This window comes from Mastigoproctus giganteus, chromosome 5, assembly GCF_048544385.1.
Source record: "Mastigoproctus giganteus isolate SK-2022 chromosome 5, ASM4854438v1, whole genome shotgun sequence".
Lineage (NCBI taxonomy): Eukaryota > Metazoa > Arthropoda > Arachnida > Uropygi > Thelyphonidae > Mastigoproctus > Mastigoproctus giganteus.
The window spans coordinates 29,579,207-29,606,675 of NC_143579.1; the positions used below are offsets into that span (position 1 = coordinate 29,579,207).

Consider the following 27,469-nt stretch of genomic DNA (forward strand, 5'->3'; position numbering starts at 1 on the left):
TAGCGCCTAATTTCCCTAACGAATACAGATTGTAAAATATTTCCAAAGCCATCGCCAATCGATTAAAATCCACTCTCCCTGATATCATCGATCATCAACAAACATACTTAGTACCAGGAAGATCGTTACATGTCGATCTTCATCTAATCCGTGACTTCCTTTCCACTGCAAACAGCCAACAGGAATTCCTAGCACTAATTAGCCTTGACCAGGAAGACCAGGAAAAGGCTTTTGACAGAGTTGAGCACAGCTACCTCTTTGAAACCATGAAAGCTTTTGAATATAGACCCTACGTCATCCGAACCATACATCTCCTACACAGGGAAGCGAAATTCCACTTAAAACTGAATAACCAGCTCACATGCAACCTTCCTTACTCCAGAGGGATAAAACAAGGCTGCCCACTCTCTGGACAACTCTACACAATTGCCATAGAACCATTCCTTAATAAAATTGCCAACAGTCTACAATCCCGACGAACGTAGCTACCAGAGCCCCACCTAAAGATGATCCACTCAGCATACGAAGATGACGTCACAACTATAATACGCCACGAGCGTGAGTTTGAAGACATCCAAAAGGCTCACGATCTCTACGCTCAAGCATCAGGAGCAAAACTAAACCACTGTAAGACCAGCGGCCTTTTTTGCTGGCAACTGGAAATCAAGAACCGATTGCCCCTTCCGATGCACATGGTCTAGTGAGGGAGAGAAATATTTGGGAGTGTATCTAGGCAATGCCCATCCTTTCTTCCAAAAGAACTGGCCTGTACTGCTCAGTCGCTTCAACAGAGTACTCGGGAAATGGAGAAGTGTGTGTGTCACATCTTCACTGAGTAGGACAGCGCTTGTTGTCAACCAGATGGCGGCAAGCGTTCTCTGGCACACTTTCAAAGTTCTCACTCCACCTATTGACTTCGCCCACCAAATCCAAGCATCTATCCGAAGTTGCCTATAGAATAAAATTAACTGGATGTCCTGCTGTAAACTCCTCCAGGCGCTCACTCACAGCAGCCAGAGTTTTCTCTCTCTTGAAGACAAAAATTACAGCCTTCCGGATCACTTATCTCCTGAAGACGCTGCAACTGAAACACCCATATTCAGCCAATACAGATAAATTACTAGAACAGCCACAAGAGGGCTATCTCTCTCAGCAACATTAAGGATGGACATGGTATCAGCACACAGTTCCAATTATCCTCCTTCTATAAAGAAGCAGTGTGCCACTGGAAGAATCTAAACCTTCGCCACACTGTGGAGGGAACTTCACTTCCCGCAATACTCTCAGAACCGCTCTTCTACAATAAAATGTTGACAGAACCTGCAACTGGCGATCTTCTCATTTATCCTACGTGGAACTGGGCACGAATTAGAACCATAAGCGACCTCCTGACACCACACCATCCAATGCCAAGAAACTGTCTTCTTAATTCCAGAAGTTGAAATGTTGAATCGTTTTCTTTTCCTCCAAAGCATCATTTTTATCTTTTTGGTTGAAAATTTGCCTTTTTGTGTATAGTTCCGAGAGGAAGAGAGAGAGAGAGAGAGAGAGAGAGGAGAGAGGGAGGAAGGAATGTCACGCTGTCGTTTTTCCCCATTAATAATTTAAATCGCTGCCTATTTTTTTTTTTCGGGCCGGAACATCTCAATCATTTGTTTTTGAAACGCATCCACGTCGCGTGCGTGCGTGCGTGCGTGTGTGACGTTGTAAAATCGAATATTTGGAGCGAAGTGCGTGCAGGGAGGGCCCCGCTGTAAAATAAGTTTGACGCGAGGAAAGTGGGAGAAATAATTAGTGGGACCTGATGGCTGCAATGAGTCTCTCTTTCATCCGATGCCAATTAAATGTGTCGCTATCAGTAATATCGGACGGAACGGTAGGCCAACGCCGTACTATATTTAGCTTCTCATTACGGCCCAGTTTCGCGCCGTGATCTCACTACGGCACCGAGCGTAAGTGCATTAATCAGAAGAGATTTCTTGCGACTGCAGGTACATTTGGCTCGGCACTGCTAATTACTAATCGTGAAGCGTTTTAAGACAAGAGCAACTGTAGTCATAATGAAATCTTATCTTGGGCTAATGAAGATGGAATATTGCAGCCCCGCTACAAACTTTAACTCGTTTGCAGCGTAATTTCTGCCTGATCTGCTAATTTATTGTCTTGCCTCGATTTCCTTTGCTCTCTACACCGTGCCGGCCCTAAATAGATAATGTGACGAATGGCTCGCGATCGGAATGTAAACATGGGACTCGCATTCGTTTATCATAACTATAAGAGAGAGAGAGAGAGAGAGAGAGAGAGAGAGAGAGAGAGAATGTTGTACGAATGTGTTGTGGCGATGACATGTTGAATCTCTTATGTTGCGCGCGCGGATAAATATTTATCCGGAAGTGTGGCAATTATGTGAAATGGTGTGGTGGTGGTGGAACCATTGGATAAATAAATATGGCGCTCACTTAATTATTACTGTTGCGCGTATTTATTTACTAAGTATAATGAAGTGGGAAGGATTCATATTTATGGCATTGGAGCATTCGTAATTGTGACTTTTCCAGTTGCGTTTCTTTAATTTAGAGGGAGGGCTGTGTGCAGTGTCGCGCGCACCCCGAACGGAAACTACGTCGTCAAATATTCATCAGCAAACTGGAGATTTGCAAATGGCGGTGTATTCTGGAAATTTCCACGTTTGTGCTTTTCTATTGGCCGAAACAAAGTTAAACATATTATCGCACGTCCTTCCTCTCTCTCTCTCTCTCTGTCTTATTATTTTATCTACTTTTATTTATGTATTTTTTCCATCTCTCTATTTCTTTCTTCATATTTTCGTTTTCTCTATATTCTATGTGTTTTGATCTCCATATTTCTCCAATTTTTTCTCTTCCTTCTCTCTCTCTATTTCGTTGTCCATATTTTTCTTTCCTCTCTTTATTTCTTTCTCAATATCTCTCTCTCTCTCTTTCTCTCTTTATCCATTTTTTCATATATATTTTCTCTCTCTCTCTCTCTCTCCATTTCTCTCTCCATCTCCATTTCTCTCTCTCTCTCTTATTTTCTTTCACCATATTTTTCTACCTTTTTTCTCTTCTTACCTCTTTATCCCTATTTATTACTCAATATTTCTCCATTTCCCTTTCTCTATTTCGTTCTCCATATTTTTACTCTCCCTTTCTCTACTTCTGTTGTCATATTTCTCTCTCTCTCTCTCTCTCTCTCTCTCTCTCTCTCTCTCTCCGCTCCTCCGTTTCTCCCTCTCTGTTTTATTATTTTCTCTACTTCTCTTCCTTTCTGTATTTTATCCATCCTTACTCCTTTCTGCATATTTTCGTTTTCTCTATTTTCTGTCTCTTTCGATCTCTGCATTTCTCTATTTTTCTCTTTGTTATCTCTTTATTTCTTTCTTCATATTTCTCTCTCTCTCTCTTTATTTCTTTGTCCATTTTGTTCTCTCTCTCTCTCTCTCGATTTTTGTCCACATTTTTCTCCCTTTCTCTCTTTATTTCTTTTTTCATATTTCTCTCTCTCCATTTCGGCTTCTTTCTCTATATATACAGTATATTTCCATTTCATTCTCTGCATTTTACTTTCTCTCTCTCTGTCTCTCTCTTTTAATTTCTTTCCCCATATTTGTCTGTCTTTCTTTTTCTCGATATCTCTTATCCCTATTTCTTACTCCAATTTCCCTCTCTCTCTCCCTTTCTCTTTCTCCGCCTTTTCTCTCTCTCTCTCTCTCTCTCTCTCTCTCTCTCTCTTTTACTTCTTTCTTTCTTTCTCTCTCTCTCTACTTCCATCTCGTCCCGATCAAATCAATTTCTCTTTTTCTGTGTTTTTCTCTTGCATTTCTTTCTCCATATTTATCTCTTTTTTTTCACCGTATCTCTGCAGCCCAATTTATTTCTCCATTCTTTTGTAAATCTTTTTCTCTTTGTTGACAAGGGAGATATGAAAATATTTTTAATTTTTCTATCTTTTTCTCTTTATTTCTAATTACATATTTCTCTATCTATTTCGATTTCCCTCTCTCTATTTTCATTTCTTTCTCTCAATATCAATTTCGTTCTCTGTCTTTTCCCTTTTTATTTCTTTTTCCATATTAGTCTCTTTTTTCTCGACATCTCTCTCTCTCTCTCTCTTTATTCCGATTTCTTTCTCCATCTTTTGTCTATCTTTCTCTCTGTTTCTTTATCCATATCTCTCTTTATTTCTTCCTTTATATTTTCTCTCTCGCTTTCTCTATTTCTTTCTCCATCTTTCTTTCTCTCTCACTTTCTTTTTCTCTCTATTTATATCTCCGTGTTTCTTCTCTCACTCTCGTTCTTTATTTTTTATCTCCATATTTCTTTCTTTCTCTCACTCTCTTTCTCTCTGTTTTTCTGTCTGTCTATCTGTTTCTCTAGCGCTTTTATTTCTCCCTCTTTTCTTTGACAAACACAACAAGCTGATGGAGAGAGAAATTCTGGTTATATTTTAATTATAAAATAATTTTTACCACTTTAGGCTATTCTCACGTTGATGGATATTTTACAACAGGAAATGAGGATCCATTCCTAGCCCCAATTTAAATCGATTCACAGAAGATGTTCCAGTAAAAAAAAAATCATAAAGTTCGTCAAAGAGATGAGATGAGTAAGACTTCAAAGAGATGAGACCCGTAGGATTTTTTCGAATGAAAACATCAAGCACAGAAGGTATTAGAACCTGTAGTACTTAGTAGCATGCGTGGGTTGAAGGTTGAGAAGCTGAAAGAAGATACTTGTTGACGTTGCACTTGAATTCCTGTAGATTGTAATTTTCAGAAAATACTTGTAGAGGAAAGTTGTTTCAGAAAACAGAAGTTGAACGAATAAACGAGGAAGAAGAAAAGTTAATTCTGTGAGTTTGAAGTTGGACAGTAAAAGGATGTTGACTGACAGCGGCACGTGTTTGGACTGGTTTGGAAAGGAGAGCCGGAATTCTAGAAGCCAATTGAGAAGAACAGTGTCCATGGAAGTATCTGTAGAAGAGGCAAGCAGCAGAAACAGTACGTCTATGAGAAAGCGAGTGGAGAGACTCTGTTAGAGATGAATCATTAATTAACCTAACTGCCCTCTTCTGAATGGAATCTAGAAGACCGAGAGAGGTTTGGGGGAACTGCCTCGGATGTGGGAATAATATTCCATGGTAGGGCGGATTTGAGATTTCTTCAGAGTATACAGCTGTTTACTCTATATGGCGTTTTTCTGGACTTGGTTTCTTAATTCTTGGAAGATTGTTGTGTTCATTATTCAGTAATATAAATTAACATTTGTAAACCCTTTATTATGTTGGGTAAAGGTGGAATAAATTTTGAAAAATGAATCCACTTGCGTCAGGACCTTTTTAATACGTATATCAGGAACGCTGCTGTTTAGAAACATGTCCTCTGCAGTTGACAGTGGACATGTTTCTAAACAGCAGAAACATGTCCTCTGCAGTTGACAGTGGAATCCTGTTCAAAGATAACGAATCATATCGGACCCTTGAGTAATAGGTGTAGAACAGACTTAGATAAACTAGCTCATGTTGTAGAAGAATTGAACAGGCACTTTACATCGATATTTACAGACGAGAGACCATTCATATTGTGGAGAGCCTGGCAACCAGGCACCTTAGAGTGGAATCCGAATGAGGTGTATTTGGCTCTGAAGAGAGATAGTAAAATGAATGAAGGCGAAATTTTCGGTTATAAAATGATTCCAGAACCATGATCCATAAATTCAAAATTTGAGGAAAGAGATTTTGACTGGATTTTAGGAAGTTTTCTTTTAGCCGGCGAGTTGTTGATTACTGGAATAGGTTACCTTCATGCAGTTGAGGAAGAGAACAAATTCAATGTTTCTGAAAAAAAAAGTCTTTGAAGAGGAGAACCTGTTAAAGGGACCAACATTCGTGTGAATAACGCGTTTATGGCCGAAAAGAGAAAATAAGAAATATGATCAGTACTTACCCACAACCTCGATATACCCAACTTGGCTCTTCATGGGTGATGTGTTGATCTGACACATGTACTGGCCATGGTCACGCTCTGCAACTTCGCTGATGTGCAACCACCATGTCCTGTGGCCGTTGTGAGTGACTCTATAGCGTGAATTACGAGTGATAACCCTGTTTTGAAGGGTCAACAGGGTGTACCGATCTGTGTGAATCCATGCAACCTATAAATGACAGATGATATTAAATGATTATATTAAAATTCAGAGAAATGCTAAAGTCAAGAGTAAGAAAGAAATATCAATGAAAAATTAACTTGTCTAACGAAATTGAACTTCAATTAGAGCCATTTTTATTCATTAAAAATTTATTCTCTAATATTGAATTATCAGGCTATTCCTATTGCCAGTTTCTTCTCTCATACATTGTTTGTAATTTTAAATTACAAGGAAATAATTCCTTGTAATGGAACATGGAAGCATATCCTAAAAAGGCTTCTAATCTTCACGAGTTCTAATCTCAATTTAGGCGTGACAATGACTCCTAGTGCTGAGAAAGAGACTGTTAATGAGGGCCCTGAACCTTTCTTGGTAAACCCTTATGCTGGAAATCCTTGCCATTTTCTATTGGATTGAAGTTTGATTATATGGCAAGCTATTCTCCCCATCTAAAGATTTTGGTTCACCAGGGAGGGTCTGTAGTGGTATGCATTATCGTCAATTAAAAGGAAGTGAGGATCAATTGAACCCGAAAAAGGGCAAACATAAGGATCAATGATATCTCGACATCTTAAACCGTGAAAATTCGGCATGGACATTCTGATAGAAATTGTCATTGGCAATGATTCCAGCCCACACTTTCAAACACCACCACCACCACCACCACCACCACCAAAAGTGTCTCTTTCCACGATGCAAGTGAAATCGAATCCGATTCCTTCTTCCCTGCGCACTGTGCTACCAATGCCGACGAAGTCTGCATGGGCAGCAAGTGGGTATAACCAGCGTACTCCCAAAACCGGGTGGAAAAGGTCCAGGTTGGAATTCCTTCCATGACGCGAGGAACTGTTTTCACTCCGTGACTGAATTTGTCGGCCTCAGGCGTGGATAGAAAGGTCTCTCCCTGAAAACTCCGTTTTTCGTTTAGCAAAAATGGTAAACTGACTTGAAGACACGCGATTTATGGATATATTACGCATGGGCAGATGAATTAGTTCTCGGGTAGCCCTAACAATTTTTTCCTCTGCAGACTGAAAACTGTAGTTTTCGAGAAGCTGTGAGCTTCCAGCTTTATTTTTATTTTAAAAATGTATTTATCCTTTTTTGTTATCCCCTAGCTTTTGAGCACCAGTGCAGCTGATACAGCTAACGTTTCTTTATGAATTTTAGTGATTTTTATTTGAGGTGTAACTCCAAATTCGCTTTCTGAAATTGTAATTAGTCAATGTAATTGGTGGGGGACACATATCTGACACTTTTTACTAATCACAACTTATAAGGTGTACAGTATCAGTCAGTTATAGTTCTGGATAATAGAACGTTATAAATATAGCATAAAATGAAATAAAATAGAAGGAAATTCTAGATCTTCCATAAATACAATAAAATAACAATAGTGATCATACTCTTTTTGAATTAATATGAGCGCAATCTGGATTAAAAATTGTTTCATTACAGACAAAAACATTTATAAAGTAACCATGAAAATTTTATTTTTGAAATAATAGCTACGAATAATAAATTAAACATTTTAATTTCACACATTAAAATAAATTTTAGTAAAGTTAAATAATGAAATAGCGAATAAAATTTTGCCTTTCGATAAATGTCAAAATCAAAGAATGCGAATGTGACGTAACGTGACGTCATCATTAAATTTTTTTTTTGTTAGAATGCAAGTGCTGCCCTCTGCCCGAAATTAGATATTCTCTTAAATATTTTAATAAATAATTTGTCTGTTTGAAGGAAAAATGGATTCTCCAATTTGAGCTAATCCTATTTTAATCCCGCTTTATTTTTATCCGTGCTGCCGCAAGAGCTGGTTCTAAATGTATGTTTGTTTTATCTTCGAAACAGATGAGTTAAAAAAAAAAGCAATGATCAAAGGAATGGCAAGGAAGAAAAAAAAATTAATGATGGGGAGGGGGTTATTATGCGAGAATTCTTTGATGGGAGCAAGAAAATGCCATTTCAACTTTATGTTGCCTTTCACTGATGATGACCAAGAGTAAGAAAAGAAATGCTTTTACCTTGGGAACTGCTTGCTATCGACTTAGCAGATGCACTACTCGTTAATGATTTCTTTACAACTGTCATTATCCGATAGCCTGAGTGTAATTATCTGAGCTGGGTTCGGGCAAACTTGGAAGTACAGAAGAGAGAGAAAAAAGACTTTTATAACGAAAATGAGAACTGTAATCAAGAAGAAAGAGCACAGATCATTTCGTGTGTAGATTAACATACGGATTACAAAGGAATGGCACACTTCCATCCCTTTTATTTGCGTTGCTCTGCCTTAAGAATTAACTGCTGTTAATCTCCATACATGTGGAGGGGGGGAAGGACGTAAATGTATTAATGCGTGTTATAACAGAATGCATTTCAAGTGTCTGGAAAATAATGGGGGAGAGGAATTATATAGTGAACTTGGAAACAAATTTAACTTATTTTTAATAGTCTTAATCCTCTCTCTGTATTTCATGATTTAGGAACTATTTCAGATTTATTAATTCAGATAATTAATTAACTAATAACACTAGCCAACAAAAAATAAATTTTGTGATACCAGAGACCGCAATGAAAATATGTGATTCTAGAGGAAATAAACGCGCTGATTCTGAAAATCACCATAAAAAGTCTCTATCACGTCTACATCAAAAGATGTACCAACGTTTAATATTAAAATAAAGGGATATATACGTGTAATTCAAGTATGTAGTACAAGTGTAAAAGAATATTGTATGTTCTCTAAAATTCATTTAACGTCGAAAAAAATATCATAAATCATAGCGAAATTGTTATAGTTCAATAATATACAACCAGCATACCTGTGATTGTCTTTAAAAATGTTTGCTACTAAGGGATTTTCTTTTGTATTCTTGCTTACTCTCCCTCACAAGGAACCAGCAGTAATCCCCCATCATTACAGGACCGAGAGAACTTGGTACCGCGTTTCCATCGTGAAAATATTTTGATGAACCCGCTCCTCTCGTTCAACACTCATATCTCCTACATTTTCGGGGAAAAATTCGAGATGGGAATGAAGAAAATGAATTTTAAACGACATTCGACAGCTTATATTTTTGTAGCACTCGAATAAATTGGACACCAACATTTCATAGTTTTTTTCTTTCTTATTACCCGAAAACCTTAAATGATCGCCAAGCGCCAATTCAATTTCCTTTAACTGGCTTTCAAACACATCTCTTTCAGGAGTTTCCTAATTTGGGGTCCTACGAAAATTCCTTTCTTAAGTTTGGGATATGTTAAAAATAGGAAACACACTTCTCAAGTATACAAATCCGATACCTTCTATATCTAGTCTCTTCACGAAGTTTTTCATCAATCCAAGTTTGATGTGCAGAGGTGGAAGAAGAACCTTGTTTGATTGCACTAAATGAATATATTTTACTAGCTATGAACTCGTCCCGCTTGTCCCAATGTTACACAACATAATGTTCTTCTGTTGCACGGCCATCCCACAAACGCTAAAAACATCAATATTTTGTGAAACTCCCCCCCTGTAAACCAACAAGCAAACCTTAAGATCACTGCATATGTTCCAACCATAATCCTGTTATTTTATAGCATGTAGAACCTTACACATGCTTTCATGACTTTCTTTAAATCCAACTAAATGAAACACAGGAACTGATGGAAATTCGTTGCCTTTATGAAGCAAAACTGCTTTTAAACTTAATTTTGAGGCATCTATGAATAAACGCCATTCATCTGACTTATGCACGACGCCTAGTTATTTAAGAAGTCCAATAATGTCTTTGCAAAGAAAACTCGTCCTTCGTAGCAAAATATTTCGAAAACTTTTAATGTCTTTTTCGAAACACTGAAATCTTTCTTCCTGCTGCGAGTATATTCCCTTGTTCTTTAGGCAAATTTAAGTCTGGAACCGAATCGTTCAACGCATCTTGTTTGATTAAATGTACCTCACTACCTGAGCTTACTGACTGATAGTCGGCATCTTGTGAAGGCTTCCGGGAAATCCTCAACTTGAACTCAATCACTATTATCTTCCCCACTACTGTTTGGAGGATAGATTTACAACCCTGAGAATATGTCAAGATCAGTTACTACTTGGACAACCTTGGCACATCCTACAAAAATCCTCACCAAAATAACTTCCTCTGTATTTAATAACTGTGAGGAGATGTGTACTATCATGGTAATTTTAGAAATCTACGCATAAAAATTGATTAAAAACAACATTTAAGTTCTTGGAGGTAAAAATCGTGTTGGCTAGTGTAATATATGAAAATAATTGTTTCCACTTCATTACATATCGCATAATAATAATGTAATCTTCACTCAACGGTTTTGTAATACTTTTGATTTATTTCCTCCTAGTTTTTAACAATTTAATTATTAAACGTTTCTGCTGTGTTTAATATAGCAATCAAATAGAATTAATTCATCATTTATATATTTAGAAAACTGATAACAAAAACTAATTCTAAAGAACCGTAACTTTTGCATGCGCAATGCTTAAAGCGATAATTTTTCTTTTCTGCGCATTCATCAGAAACTTCAAATTGTGGAGGGGAGAAAATTGAGAATCGTTTATATATATGATAATATTAATAATAATGTTATCATACAAATTTGTATATATAAACAATTCTCAATTTTCTCCAAAAATTCAGCTGGCGAGCCAGAGCAAAAGTAATAGATTAAAAGGAGATTGATAAAGATAGAGCAAGGAATGTTAGTAGCAAACGTGTCAAATAATGATTAATAAATGAAAAGTGTATGCACCATATAGATGTGGATTGTTTAAAAGTGATTATGGATTAATTGTATGGTAAATTGACTATTGATAGATTAATGAACAGAGAAAGTATTAATTGAAAGTCAGTTTAATAAGTTATAGATTGATTAATAGAGGACGATTATCATTTTATTAATAGCTATTAAATACATTAATAGTAGAAAGGGACACCGAAAGGGATAAGAAATTAGAATATTTAGAAAAACAAATAGCAGGGATAGAAAATCAAATTAGAAAAACTGTTTAAGGGAGAATTCTGCTCCAGAGAGGTAACATAGTTTAAACTATTGTATATAGTAGGGATATGAAATACATGTAGAAAGAAAATTTTAGGGGAGAAGATAGTATTACAAAAAATTTACATATATATAAATTTTTTCTTGGAGAGTGTGACGATTGTAAGATGTAAAATCTTACAAGTAAATTGTATATAAAGATAACAGATCGTCGTTCCCAAACTGAGAATTTAATAGGATACGTCAGGAATAGTTATATTGTAAAATAAAATATAACAAATCAAATATATTGAACAAAGTGGATCGTTTAAAAATATGGGGGAGATTAAATTAAGGAGGGGGCTAATCGAAGGGAAGGGAGAGTCATGAGAATTACTGCACGAAATGTCTACCAACAGATGGATAAACACTCAGCTATGAGTACCGTAAACAAATCTGAAGATCTAAAACGGGTAGCAGAGCCATCGGTGAATAGGCGACAAAGAGTAAGGTCGCACGAAAACAATAGAAAGTTGAGCCGAATTAGTCGGAACATCCCTTTGATCAGAGACCACAGGAGACAAACAGGAAGTGAGTACAGGTCTAATTCCTTGTCCAAGACAATAGGGCTAGCGTCTGGTAGTTTGCAACAGCTTGGCTCGCAGAAATTTAGGGTAGGTGTGAATCTAGTAACACCGTCTTGTCGGCGAACTTCAAATCAGCGGACTGCCTGGGAAAATTTACAAATTTCTTAAAATGAGGAGTTGGATAGAGCACTGAAGAGACAGCTTGAGAAAAATTAAAATGGGAGAATAGGACAGAGTGAAAGTTAGATAAAATGAGAAGATTGGTTAAGACTGAGAACTAGGGTGAGCCTCAAATATGGGGGGAGGTACAGAAATTGAGATAAACAAAAAGAGAGAACTGGATGAGAGAGGAGAGTCTCTGAGGTTTCTTCTTGTGAATGTGTTTTTTTTTAAAAGTGGAGAGACGAAAGTAACGGAGAAAGTAAAGCAATGGAGTGATAAAAATCAGCGAAGGCGTAAGTGCCTGGAAAAGGAGGAAGCCACTTTCGATGAAGGCATCGAGTTCTGATGTCCAGACGGTAGGAAGCAGTCCCTGTATCGAAACTAACAGGTGGTGAGGGCAAAGTGCCAGCCCGATCGGACGGAGTGCAGCCACGGAATTAGTGGCCGATCAGGTGGAGGGAGGACGCCAGACCCATGCAGCCAAGAGTTCCGGAAAATTATCTGTAGCAGATCCTCAGAAGGTAGCCTGAGAGCCTAAAATGGAAGCTTGAAACCTCCCAGGAAAAGAAAAGAAAAAGATAGAAGTAGGTGAGAGATATATTAAGTACTGTAAGTTAACAAGAAGGACTGTTAGTGAAACAGTATAGTAATTAATTAAACAGGGGTAGCACTAGAAAGTAAATTGATAGATAAATTATCTCTGAAGTAAATTATATATACTAACAGAGTTTATTATGTTAAAAAAGGTTAATGTAAAATGCAAGGGAAACGAAGGAATGAGTAATAGATTAAATCGATGTACAAATAGCTATAATGTGTTAGAAGGGTGGTAAAGTTTATAAAGAGGGATTCTGAATATGTTTTAACGATAGATAATTGAGTTAATGAGCAATTCTGAATATAGTGTTTAACTGATGAAGATTTGTTGGTTTATCTGAAAGTCTAATAACAAATAGAGACTTTAGGAAGGTTAAGATTGATCTACAAGTATATTGTAACAGAGTGGTGAGAACACAGAGCATAATGATGAAAGTGGCATATTTGATCGTTAATATATGAAACAGAATTGTATCCAGGAGTAATTGAAATAGGTATAGTGAATGTATAAGTGTTAGGAGTTAGTTAGGGCAAGAAGAATGAATCAGTGTTTTCATATAATGGTCAACTCAGATTAGCTAGTGAAGGGAAATAGGAATAAGAATAATATATGCAAGGTATCTTTGATTTAACTTTGTATGTCATATGACATGCTATCTAGTTCAGTTGTATCTCATGTTGTATATATATATATGTAAATAAACTTTGTTGTTTATTACTTTGTGAGTTTTTTATTCCTGAACACTCAGCCTTTCCGAAGGGAATTATACATAATTGAGAAGTTCCCTTGCATCTGGAATTCTCCTGTGAAGCAAAGTCAGATGTGTAAGTGGGGGGTATAAGAAAAAGAGGTCTATATAGTTATAAGGGAACAAAACAAAATAAGGAATATTTAATAACATTATTATTATTAATATTCAAAAATAAAATTAAAGAAAAGAGTAAAAGATATATATAAAACCTCCTCAAATTTTCTCCACACACAAAATGCAAACGTTATAGCAAACAGCATGGTAAAGCCATTATTATTCAACTTTTATCTTCCGTTTTTAATCTTTTGAGCTTTACAGATGTCTTTAGTTGTTCCCATATTGGGTTTGACATTAATAAATCTTATTACTAAAAAACTTTCATAGTTTTGGTAAGAAATGGCGATTATCTTTAATACCATAAAATTAATTGGAAAAGTGTCAGTACATAAAGGTGGTTCTAGGGGTGTAGCGGGAAATTACCGACCGGTCGGTCTAACTTCAGTAGCAGGAAAAATCTTGGGGGAATTGATCAAGGGCTGAATTCAGGATCATTTAGATAGAAATGGAATTCTGAAGGATATGCAGCATGGTTTTGTAAAGGGAAAATCATGTTTAGCTAATCTGGTTAGCTATTTTGGCACGGTCACTCAAGAGCTGGATTTATGGAATAATTTCGACATTGTTTATTTGGATTTCAGCAAAGCATTTGACGCAGTCCCACACGAGAGGTTACTTTATAAGCTGGAACAGGTTGGAATCACAGGGAAAATCCTTAGATGGATAGCTTGATGGCTTTAGGGCAGGAGGCAGAGGATTGTGATAAATGGTTTTTCCTCAGATTGGGTCGATGTAAGAAGCGGGGTTCTCCAAGGATCAGTATTGGAACCTCTGCTGTTTTTGATTTTCATAAACGACATCGATGAAAGAATAGAGGGAGTGAACTAAATTTGCAGATGATGTAAAGATTGGTAGAGTCGAGTAGTTAATGTTCACCTTCTTCAGAGTGACCTAGATAGACTTCAGGGATGATCAGAAAAATGGCAGCTATGCTTTAATCCAGAAAAGTGTAAGGTGAACAGTAACCCAAAAATAACACTTATTCACTTTGTGGAGTTGAACTAAAGCCGGTAGTCGAGGAAAGGGACTTGGGTGTTAGGATTCGGTAAGACATGAAGTTCTCCGTTGTAGACATGTTGCAAGGAAGGCCCATGGTGTCCTATCGATGATTTATCGAACATTTGCTAGTAGAGATAAGGACGTCATAATCCCATTATATAAGGCTATTGTAAGACCACACTTGGAATGGAGACCGCACCTAACGACATTGTTCTTCTTGAAATGGTCCAAAGACGGGTAACTAGCCTGGTGAGATCGGCAAAAGGGCGTCCATATGAGGAAAGACTTCGAATATGTGAGTTGCAGAGCTTGGAAACTAGGCATCGTAGAGGAGACTTGATTGAGCCGTTTTAGGCTGTGAGCGGCAAAAGTAAAATGAATGAGGACGAAATTTTCACCGTCATAAATGATTCAAGAACTAGGGGCCATAATTTCAAGTTACGGGGGGGAGAAGTTTAGACTGGATTGCAAGAAGTTTTATTTTAGCCAGCGAGTTATAAATTACTGGAATAAGTTACCTACATGGGTGGTAGAGGCTGACAGTTTGGAAAAATGCAAAGATCAGCCGGATAGTTTTACTCTTTCTATTTTTGTTTTTCCTTTTTTGGCTGGTGCAGCATAAGCCATAGGCTTCCTTGCACCATATAACTATTACTAATACTAATTCCAATCACATGAACTGATATTATGCCAGAATGCTGTATAAAACACTATATAAACAGCTCCATTTCATAAAATTTAAAGATATGAAGGCAAAACAAACCTTCCTCAAGGGCACTAAACTTAACAAAAGCCACTTCAGAACCATAAATTCCAATCAAGATCATCAAAAATTAAGAAATAATTTAATTAATCGCTTCTTCATGTCGAAAAGGAGCACATATTTGTAATATTTTCGTTACGATTTGAATAGCTCGAATTGCATCGTCATCTACAGGTAATGGACACAGAAACAGACCCACCAGGGTACAAGAACAGAACAACAAACACCAGAGTACAAGAACAGTTCAAGTACAACAAACACCTCACATGTACAAATCTAACAGAATTTGTACACGTCAAATGGTTAGGACGTCATGGATACTGATGACGTCATGGGACGTCATCAGTATCAAGAGCTCCGGTTACTCCTACTCAAGCTTCAAAGATTTCTCCATCTTTCAATAAATCTTACTGCTATCCATATATCCCTATTTCTCGAGTGTTCTCTTAAACAAGGATTTATTTTTGATGCTGAAATTCCAATATGATTTTCATTATTTCCAGTGCAAGGTACTTTGAAAGAGCTCCTCTTTCGGTTTACAGTTCACCACCGATTTTAGTGTTCCTCATAGGACTCTGCGTCCAATGACCTCGCTTATTCCTTTGAGTAAAAGTTTCCTCTTACATTAGCAGCATCTGTATTTTTCTAAGGGCAAAACATCCACATGAACCCATTCGTAAAATGAATAGAATTAAACAAAAGGCCTGCATGTGATGGATCTGCTAATTTTCTCGCCTAGAGAAAAGTGCATTGTTGTGAAACAGGTAATCGACGGCACTCATCCGTTTCGCTGCGGACGCCCAACGTGCAACAGCTCATTTATCTCGATAATTGAAAGGTGACAGGTGAAGTCGGAGGACAATTGAACCTCTTAATCTTTGGCTAATTGAATTTTGTAATGAAATATTCAACTCCTGATGCCATTATTACAATCTCAATAAGCCTGGGGACGGTTCAAAAATTGCGCATGGTTTGGGGATGGAGTACTTGACAAATTACAAAACAAACGGGAAATAATTATTATTTAATTTCAATGGCGTTGCTTTTATTGATTTTCTCACTTCAGAAAATCCAGGTTTTTAATATTTTGGATCGTTGTGTATTTCGAGATGTATGTGACGTCACTTCCCGAATTTGCTTTGCTGGTCACGCGATTTCGTGTGACCAGAAGTCTAAATACAGAAGATGTCTATGGAAAATTTTCTAAATATTGCTATTTTACAAAATGGGATTAATAATTCCAAATAATTTTCTTAAATATAATTTTAATTTTCTTAATTTTCTAGTTATTAAATATAGATTTATTAGTACACCATTTTATTATTTACTTGCAAAACAGGATGGAAGTATGTCACAGATTTCGATTGGTTAGTAGCAATCATGTGATAAAAAGTCATAATTGGTTAGGAACATAACGTTTACCATTTTAATGCATGAACATATGATTTGTAAATTAACATTTTAAAACTTATTTTTTTAAATTATACAATATTAATATTACATATTTATTATAACTATCCATAATCATTTATTATAATATTTTTAATATTTCGTTAAAGTTTTATTAATGTTGTTATTTCATTATCGGTGAACAGTGTGCCTAGGTGATATGATTTCAGACAGGTGTGCAGAAGGCAGTTTCATTGTGACAGCATCAGCATTAGAGGAAATAATGGTAAACAACCGCACCTCTGATTATGCAAGGTAGACGAGGAGTAATCACATTTAAAATGAAAATATGGCTATCTCTGTGTATATTATTCAAAAGGTTGCAAACTTAGATATTGAAAGGACGTATTTTAAATGATTCATAAAGATAACCTCACTTCATAACCTCAAATAAATTATTATTCGCGTTCATTTATTATTTAGATGGCGTACATGAATTTTAAGTTTATCAAGGCAATTTCTGGGAAACCTTACAAGGGGTGTTTTATTATAAGGCATTATAAAAGCTAATTCAGATGAGTGGCTTCATAAAAGAAACTAAATGCTTGGAATTGCTTATGTCTGTTTACCTAGATAGTATCTTTAATAAACACGGGCTTCGTAGTAACTGTAAGATAAAATATTCAACAGCAGATGATGTGCTATGTATAAATAATCAAAGTGAATCTGTCGACGTTCTCTAGTTTCTCCAAAGCTGTCAGGTTGATATAAAAAAGATTTCAGAGGATCTTAGTAATAGTAATTTTAACAGTATTCATCCTATAGTGCAAGGAATCCATAGGCTTTTGCTGTATTAGCCGAAAAAAAAAATGGTTTGGAAAATACAAATTATTTCCTTCTCTCATCACATAGTTAATCGTTGAATTTGTTCAAAATCTCAGTGAAGAAAACGCAAAGATTTTGGAGGAAACTAGTCAAAAGGCACCACAATAACCATAATTGCAATGATACAAGCACTAGGGTGTTCGAAGAGAAGTGTAATAATCATTTTAGACACATTGGACTAGAGGAAAATATGCTGCAAAGGCGTACCTAAGCTGTTAACAAGAGAAATGAAATTTTCCAGGCAAGAAATCTATCTGTCAAGACCTGTTGCTGGAGTTCTTATAACTTTTAAGGAGCTTTTAAAGTCCTGATAAACAGGTGATGAAAACTTGATCTATTATGATCCTAATTTTTAACACCCGGCTATAGAATGGACACATCCATGTCCAGTGAGGAGAAATCGTGAATTCCCACATCATTACAAAACATTATGGCCACAGTGTTTTGAGATAGATGATGCACGGTTTGGTTGAATTTTTAGAAAAAGCATGTCTATAAACAACGAAAGATATTGCTAAACAAACGCTCGATAAGCTTAATAGGGCTATAAAACATAAAAGGAATTCTCTAACAGGATTCCAAATCATATTTCACTATGATAATGCCAGGCTACACACTCTCCATGTGACTTGGATGAAAATTATAGGCGTAGGGTTGAGATTTTGCCTAATCCGGCATATAGGGCAGACTTGGCTCAATCTTGTTTTTTCTCTTTGGGCATTTGCTGAAAAACACTTTTTGAATAATGTGGAGCTGAAAAAGACAGTGAAGTGCGGCTTCAATAGCAGGGTTCATCGTTTTCAATTCATATGTCAGTTGAAAAGAACAATGGAAAAAAATGCATTGAAAAACAAAGTGGATACTTAAATTACAAAACAGAAAAATAATTCCTGGATGGAAACTTAAAGAGCGAGGAAAAGTGCGTGCTGAAGACTATAACAGCTAAAAATAGATCTGCAATAAAAATATCACAGGAAAGATCATACTTCGAAAGTGACAATTATGTTTTAATATAGCTAAATGCAGGCTCGTACACTTGGGGAATAGTAACCCCAAAAATGATTTACACCCTTGGAGTGATTGAACTAAAAACAGTAGAAGAAGAAAGGGAGTAAAGGGAGTTAGGGAGTTAAGATACAAGCATACATGAAGTTCTCCAAAAAGTGTAGACAGGCGGAAAGGAAGGTCCATGGTGTGTGCTATTATTAATCGAACATCTTCTTATGAAGATAGGGAGATCATAATTACCACCATAATCTCCGCCGCTGCACCTAACTAAACAAAGACACTGGACTCCTTGAAAGGATCCAAAGACGGGCAACCAGCTTGGGGAGATCTGTAAAATGGCACCGATATGAGGAAAGACTTCGAATATGAGGGCTGCAGAGCTTGGCAAACAGGGACCTTAGAGGGAGCTTTAAGTCTCTGAGATTGACAGTAAGATGAATAAAGGCGAAATCTTAACCGTTATGCCCATAGCTTCCTTGCACTGTGAGGCTAATACTGATACCAATATTGATTAATGCATTAAAAGTTAATAAGCATAAATTTAATCAGATGCCGACGATTCCCTCACGAATTTTGTTGTCTTTTTTGAAGAAATCGGAAATTAGAAGACTATTGGGGGATTGTTTTGTCATTTCATCTGTGTTTACGACTAGCAGGATTTCATTTTCGAAGTTAAAAATGCAATGGTCACGATGCTCACAGCAGAGAAACTATGGCTTCATAACAAGTTGCCCCAGTATTGCACTACTTTCAAAACACATAACATTGCATTGGGTTAACTGGCCGTGTGTTTTAAAAACACACGGCCAGTTAACCCAATGCGTCCTATCTTGCCTTCCGTGTGTTTTAAAAACACACGGAAGGCAAGATAGGATTTGAAACTTATAATTTCTCCGAGGTCAAATAGCATTATACATTTCGTAATTTGAGGTATGTTTTTATTTATCTACAAATTTTTCTCTTTGAAATAATAAACTGCTCATCTCTTTTGAAAAACCCGATTTTCCGGGATGGTAGAAGGAATCTTATTATCCACCCCTGGGACCAACTTACTCAGTCACGGAGATATTATTATATACAGTTGGTTTCAACAGTTTCCGTCGGGCAAATTCTCCAGAAGCAAAGTCCTGAAGAAAACGGAGATTCTAATGGTTCTGAAGTAGAACCATCCTCAGGAGAAAACTCTGAAACAGAACACTGGAGAACGATTCTGAGGTCGTTGTAGATGGCACAGTCATAGAGAAAGTGATACCAATTGTCCTTGGCGCCACAGAAGCGCAAGTACCAATTGTGTAATAAGAAAAGAACGAGTTTTTCGTTTAAGGATACATGACCCGTCATTAGGAAGGAAGTTTTAAATTTAACGACCCAATTTTAATTTAAAAAGCATCATCTTTGTTTTTGACGGACTAATGGTAAGTTTATTTACATTCAGACCAACTACAGAGATCAAAAGAACATAATTCGACTTTTCTTCAATGGTAGAAGGGGATCTACTAGACGCAATAATAGTCAAATCATCAGCAGAGGAAATCGATCGCCTAGCATCCCTCAATAGTATGATTAAGCTATTAAATGAGCCTTGCAATACTACATTCCAGACCAATGGCCCAGTACAGAGCCCTGAAGCTACTCTCGAAGTCAACAAAAACAGCAAGTTCTTACTTAGCGATAGAATTTTCCAGCTGTTGAACAAAATCAAACAGCTCATCCTCTCAAGGATGCCCTCGGGGAAACCATACTGATGGAGAGAAGAAAAAAATTGTGAGATTGAAACAGATTGATTGTTCTAAGAACCGTAATCTGCTCAAGAATTTTGTCCAGATTAGCGAGGAGGGCTATTGGCCAGTATGAACAAGGTTCAGATGGTCGTTTTCCAGGCTTTTTAATTAATCTCAGAAGATTTTAATTAATCTCACCTTCCCGATATTAGATAACACACCTTCGAATAAGAATTTATTAAATTACAAAAAAATAAAATAAAAATAAATAAATAAAATAATAATAATAATTTGAAGCCTGATTTTAATTAGACGGCGGACAAAGACATTATCAATTAGGCCCAAGCTGGGATACTTGGATACATTAATGTTTTTAACCACGAACTGTAATTTTTCCAGAAGAAAAACAGCTTTGACTGACAGCTCTGAAGTGGAATGTATATCAGAATCTAAGGATGTGATCCGTAGGAAAGAGTTTGTCTAGAATTAAATCAATAGAGTCAGTCCAACCAGAGGTCTCCTGAGAATGAAACAGTACCAAAAATCTCAGATGAAAATATTTTATTTCAGATTATTTTGTACAAAAGTCCCCAGGGGTATGAATTCTCAGATTCATGGACAAATCCAATCCAGGCTTGACGTTTTCTGGTAGCAATTGCTTTTCTATAAGTATTCTTGATGGCGATGTATGCATTATGCAACTTTTCAACGTCTGGAAGGGCCAGTTACTGTGACACTGACATCGATGGCGAGCAAAAAATATCTATTTCTCCTTGAAATAGATATTTCTTGTTCTATCATCATAGGCTGTCCAGCCTCACCTTCTTTTAGCCATGTTTTACATTTCCCAAATTAATAACTTTTTCGCTACTATTGTGAAATACCTTTCGATACGCTCCATTTCTGATCCCATCTTAATAAATAAGAACATCGCCATTATTTTTAATAAATTTTTATGTTTTAGTCCAGTCCTAAATAGCGCATTATATATTATAAAATATTAACCACTGCGAAGGTTTCCAGAATTAAATTAAAATTAATAATAATATATTATTAATTCTTCCTTTTTTAGACTTTTTTGGTACTGGGTATTGATATACGATCTTAGTAAATCGATTTATTATATAAATAACGCTTTAAATAGATGTTTAAAGTTCATTTTAATCAATTAACTACCAAAATTTCTGCTCCTACCGAATAGTTCGATCTTAGAATATCCTAATAATGGCCTATTTGTATACACCATTGTACGTAAGGAAGTGATGGTTTTTATGAGCAAGTTTTCACTTAATGTTGCAAAGAATTGCAAAAATAGAAGCTCGAGTTTTGCTAGAGCAGGATATAAACTAGCTATGGTTGCTTCTTTTCCAATAAACTTTGCAACTTTGCTCTACCCATGCACCATTGCAGAGCGGCAAATTTCATCTCCACTTTGCCCGTCTTCATGGTTGGTTTGTTCAGGCTTAGACTTAATTCACTTGAAAGGAGTAAGTATCGCAGCTCGAGGATGTTAACTCAGGGCTTGTTGAGGAGCAACAGCGCAGAACGACCACGATAGTGATCACATACAATAAGCTTTCGTAGCTCTCTTTCAAAGGCCGTACCAACCGCCTACCTCATAGTTCGTCCTTCGCTCGCCTTCCTACACAACGGATAAAGTTTATTAAATTTGTTTACGTGAAATATAGGGCACGTTTCTCTTGGTCGTGTTCAAAAATTATCCCTACCGTACATGACTTGTTCGGTTTATAAATTAGGTAGATGTGTATGTGTGTGTGTGTGTGTGTGCTCACTATTCTGTAGTCCTCTGCTTAATATAGACGAAGGGCTTCCAGATAACTATACGCTTTTGGAAGTGGAAGGCAAGGAATTCTTTGACAAAATGGGTTTCTCTACTTGTATGTTTTTTGTCTCTTCTATGTTTCTTTTAAATTATATGCCTCTTAAACTTCTATTTCTTTCCCCTCATAGTCTACCCTCTGCTATTTTTCTAATTAAGATAAGTAAATAAGGAACTTGCAAGAATAAATATAGAGAATTTTATATGTGCAATGGAATGTTATCTCCAAAAGTTTGCGTTTTTATAGTGGTAGAAGAGAGAGAATTTGAAATTTTAGTGTTTTGTCTGTAACAGTACAAATAAAACGTATTTTATAATTTAAATGAACAAAATTTTTTTATAAAGTTTGGAAAACAATATATATTTCCTATATTTCTATAATTAGTTTACAACGAGTTGCCTAAGTATTGCAGTAATACTCAAAAAATCATCACTATTGTTCCTCTACTAAAAAAGGAAAAATAGGGAAAAAATCTGTTGGCTACACAACCTGTCCTCCAAACTCTATATAATTTAATTATTATTTATATATAATTGAATTGATATTATAAGAAATTGCGTACTATTATTAACTAATATTAAAATTTAACTATACTTTCATTTGTTTGATTATTAATGATATAAATGCATACTTTTATTTATTTAATTCTGTTCTCGAAAATATAGAATGGTATATCTCTGTATTACATATTCTTTATTTGAAATAATTTTGTTCCCGGATTTGGAACAGTAATCTTAATTTAAATGTGGGTCCTCTTGTTTGTACTATAGCCCATTCTGCATGAAAGGAGTTACTATGACAAACACTGACTACCTTCACTACGAGTTGGCAAGGTATTGCACCACTTAGAGTTTACACTTCTCTGTTGTTTACGCTACTAAGATAAAATATTAAATATTTGAAGAAGATAAGTCAAGTTAATTGGCAGAAAAAAAGAATGCAAAAAGAACTTCTGTTTCTTGTTTTTATTAGATACCATGGTTTTTGAAATTAAAGTAGTGCAATATCTAGGCTACTCGTTGTGAAGACGGAAGCTGCTAGGTATGAAAGATCTATAAAATCTTTAAGATCTTAAACCAAACTAAATCTGAGTTACTGGCTCATTTTACACTATGTAACCTGCGATTTATTTATTATTTTTTTTAATTTCATGTATTTACATTAGAAAAAAAATTAATAAGCAATTATACTAGGCCATATCATTATATAAAATACATTAAAGTTTTAAAAAAAATTGTGAAATTATAAATCACTAATGGTATTAAAATTATTTTAACAAAAATATTTATTTATTCTCTAATAGCCTTTATAAAAAATATTGATTTGTTTAAGGTCAATTTATTTTGATTTGATTTAGTTTACTGAGACATAACCACGTGTGTTTGTTTATAGTAAAATGCTAATAATTATTTTTAACAAAGATGTTTCCAACGCATTCCGGAAATGACGCTTTTCCATATCCGGAATGTATTGGAAATTCTGATTGGATGGTTGAATACGCATGCGTAATTGCCCTTCATCTTTTATGCCTTTTAAAGTTTATTTTACGTTATGTGTGCAATATAATGCTGTTCTTTTGTTATTATACATTTTCATACCCAAAAAGAAATTTGAAAATTTAATTTACAGAAAAATATTTTATTCTTTAAAATGAAGATGAAAAATATACAGTTTTCCTCTTATTTAAAAATTAAATAAATAAAGACCTATTAAGCACTTTTCAAGAAGAAAAGCTAAGAACACCACATCTTCAGAGATTCTCGAAATTTATTTTTAATATGCAAATGATTTATTTTTTTAAAAAGTTCGTTTCTTAAAGTTAATTAACCATGAACAATTAAGTTTACTTTCTTTTCCTAAGATGGCGCTTATAATAAATTGTTTGCGAAAATAATGCATTTTTTTTTCTCTTCGTACCTTCGAACTGTTGACCAACCTACAATTATGTAATTATTTCCATTATGCATTTCGAATGCGAGGTCATGATGCGGAAAAAAGGGGGGTTTTTTAATTTCATTAATTAGAGATAAATGTTAACTGCTTTGTAATAATTTAAAAATCAGTATAGTTTTAATGAATCGTGCTTAAGGGAAATTCGAATTAATATACCTCTACAGCGAAGAGTGGAATTCATCAAGTTTAACTACACTGGTGCTCAAAAGATAATGTTGTTTCCATTTTTTTTTTCTGTTTTATATTTAGGTTAAACTTATAATTTTCTCTGTGCTGGTTACATAACTTTGATTAGTTTCTATATGGTTCCTTCCCAAATTTAATTATGGGGAGTATAGCTTGTTTAGGAGGGATGGACAGAGTCGAGGGGAAGTAATACTTTTATCTTGCTGATCCTTCTCACCAAGAATCCAAACTGCATCCGCAATTTGACAGTGCAGAAACCAATAGCGGGTAGCAACCACAATGTCATAAAATGGGTAGTTGTCCCAAGACATTTCTGTGGTCGAGGAAAAAGGGCAGGAAGGCTTCAATTTCAAGAGAAGGAACTGCAATGGATTGAGTTATTTCTTGGACTCTATTAACTGGAGAGATAACTGCTAGATATGAGTTCATTAATGGAAGTTTTCAAGCGATTTATTCTGGAAGCTACCAATAGATGACTTGCATTTGTTCAGTGCAGAAGTCTTGCAAAAGAAAGTTACCCAAGTGGATGACTAGAGAGATCAAGGTTCATTGACCCAGAAAGGACCATGACTCAGAGAGAGAGAGAGAGAGAGAGAGAGAGATCAATAACCCAGAGAGGGTCATAGGTGCATGCTTTTTGAGTTTCGATAGGTCCCTTACCTGATCAAATTAGTGAATCAGTGACAAGGAGTTAGACTGCTGGAAATTAAGCGATTAATTAATTTTTGTAGCTTCAATTTAATTTTATCTAGCGGTAAATATGATTAAACTTCGAAAGTTTAGGGAGTTTCCATTTGTGATTTCCCTATGAGTCATGGCCTTCTTTTATTTGCACTTACTGTTCGCATGTATGCAGACCAATCTTTAGCTAACAATGCTCTTTTTTCTAGCTACAGACAGTGGGAATATTTAAAATGGGTAATGTCCAAAAACAATTCTGTGGTCAAAGGAAAGGGTAAAGAACTCAATTTTAAGGGAAGGGGCTGTGGAAGATTTAGGTATTTTTTGGCTCTATTAACTGGAGAGGCAACTTTATGAACCGACGTTTATGACACAGTGGTCAAGAGCAATGAACAGTGCACGCGCTTGAGTGAGCCGTGATTCAAGTTCTCGTGACTGCTAAATACGTCTAACGATTGTATTCATTGCAAAAATGATTAATTGTAAACTCCTCAGACCTGGTGGTGGTGTCGTAATATAAACAAGAATTTTAGATACTGTAGAATACAAATATATTATAGGAAGTGTTTAATGGATTTATCCTGGAAGCCACTAGCATATTCATTCCAGTGAAGAGATTTTTCAAAGGAAAAGTTATCAAAATAAATGACAAGAGAATTGACAGGTTTAATTAGACTTGTCAATCTTTCCGATTGAAGGCGCCTTTGAACTAGGAGCTATACTAAAGTAGAGTCAGCTCGTTAAAGCTGATATATTAACTCCTGGAATAAATTGAGGTTAAAGGGAAAATCTATGGTTGGATTAGGGGTTAGCTGACTAGCGTAGCAAGTCCTTCAGGGATCGGTGCAGAAGATGCGGAAAAGCTCGGCGACTGGATGTCTTAGGATCGACCTGACTGAGGTGTTTAAGGGCATGGAGAAGATCAGCAAAACAAACAAAGGAGGTCTGTTCTCACCAATGATCCTCTAAGATAATTCGCACAGATTATGTTGGAGGCTCACGCAATTTATGGACATAAACATATGCGCAGGTGAATTAGTTTTTCTTTGGCCCTAATACTTTTTACTTCAATCTCCCAACAAATATTGAGACTTTAAAAAATACTAGTTGGAAAAGAGAAAAGTTTAATTATCTACAACAAATCTTTGAGAGTAAGGATTGATGCATCGTAGAGAAACCACATTCAGCTCTCCACCCGATAAAATATACAGGTCTCTCTAACTCAGACCTTAGTGTGCATGTGTATCTGTTAGCTGCAGCAATTTTCTGGCCATCTGCTGACACCAATGGTCCACAAGATTCAGGTCAGGGTTACCTGGTTGACTAAATCACCATCCTTGGATGGATAAGCAAGCAAGTGAAGTCCTTAATAAATACCTCCCTAGTGCATCCGACAGGTAATCTAAGATGTAACGTATAACACGTACAGCTGCACAGGGACGGGACTTCAAAGACAGGACCTCGAAGTCATTGATGGGATAACTAAAGAAGGAAACCAGAGAAATCGCACGATTACACTAACAGTTCCAATTATTTTCTTGTCCACTAATATCGTTGTTCCAGTTTAATATTGAGAATAAAATTCGAATAAAGATCAGAAGGGAAAAAATTAAAAACGTTATTGACCCAAATCCTATTACTGGCTCGTTGGATAATTCTCACGGACGCAAAATTTAACGAGTCAGAAAATGGGAAGATGATGGGTTTTTCTTGGTGCTGGGCGAAAAGAAAATTAAAATTCCTGATGTTGGCATCCAAGATAAATGCATCCAGAGAGGCAGGTACAGGTACCAAGCTTTGCGACTGTCCTTTTAAAAATTACCACTTTATTATCTCGATAAAGGGAGGGAGGGAGAGCGAATGGATGGGGGGGGGGTTGTTTACTGTGCTGTGTTTTCAAACCAAGCCACGATCTTGCGAAATAAGCCACCTGGCAAAGGAAGACCCGTCTGATTTTTTTTTCTTTCTTTCTGGTCCTCTTTGCGTACTTAGTGATACCTTTATTAATTGGATTTTTGGAGAAAGTTCTACAAATTGTACCCTGGTAAGTTGTCTGAGCGAGGCAGCAAGCTTGATAAATGTTTAGGAAAGAAATTAATTACCAACAGTAGAATAACATATTACGTTGAGATGCACCTCCTGCAGTTACAATTCTTTCCAGCAGGGTTCGATCAGTTGATGGACAATTATGAAACACTTCGGTGGAGTCTGCAAATGTTAATTATTACAGAAAAGATAGATAGAAAGTAAGAGCTCAATACTGGCGCTTCGGTATTCGCGAATTATGAATTTTCTTAGGGATATCTTGTAATGAATTCGTCTTGTCCCTAGAGATGGAACCGGCAACGTAATATCGATCCGGTCCTATTGGATAGATTGATAAAAAGAAAATGAATGCAAGGATAAAGAATGGGGTGATGTATAGTGAATGCTAGAAAACGATAAATAGCCGTGTAGATAGATTAACGTATAACATTTGGGAAGAGTAATGAATAGAGCAACTGATAAACAGATAAAGAAAGGCAGATAGAGAGAGAGATTGAAGGTACATCCATTCCTTCTATCTGTGGAACAGTGGATTTAGGAAATGTAGAAGAAACAAAGGTTTTCGGTTTTTTAAATAATTTCCAAGAATGGTACTTTAATTTTTAATTTTCATTGTC

General features: G+C 36.0%; 1 protein-coding gene across 1 annotated transcript in view; it reads right to left on the reverse strand.

The window, feature by feature from the left end:
- The window catches only part of LOC150085275 (lachesin-like), a 214,630-nt gene that overhangs the window by 31,442 nt on the left and 155,719 nt on the right, over nt 1-27,469 (reverse strand). Inside the window, exon 3 of the mRNA XM_090373123.1 lies at nt 5,966-6,173. Coding sequence (XP_090229249.1) covers nt 5,966-6,173 — 208 coding nt within the window. The remainder of the gene's footprint in view (nt 1-5,965; nt 6,174-27,469) is intronic.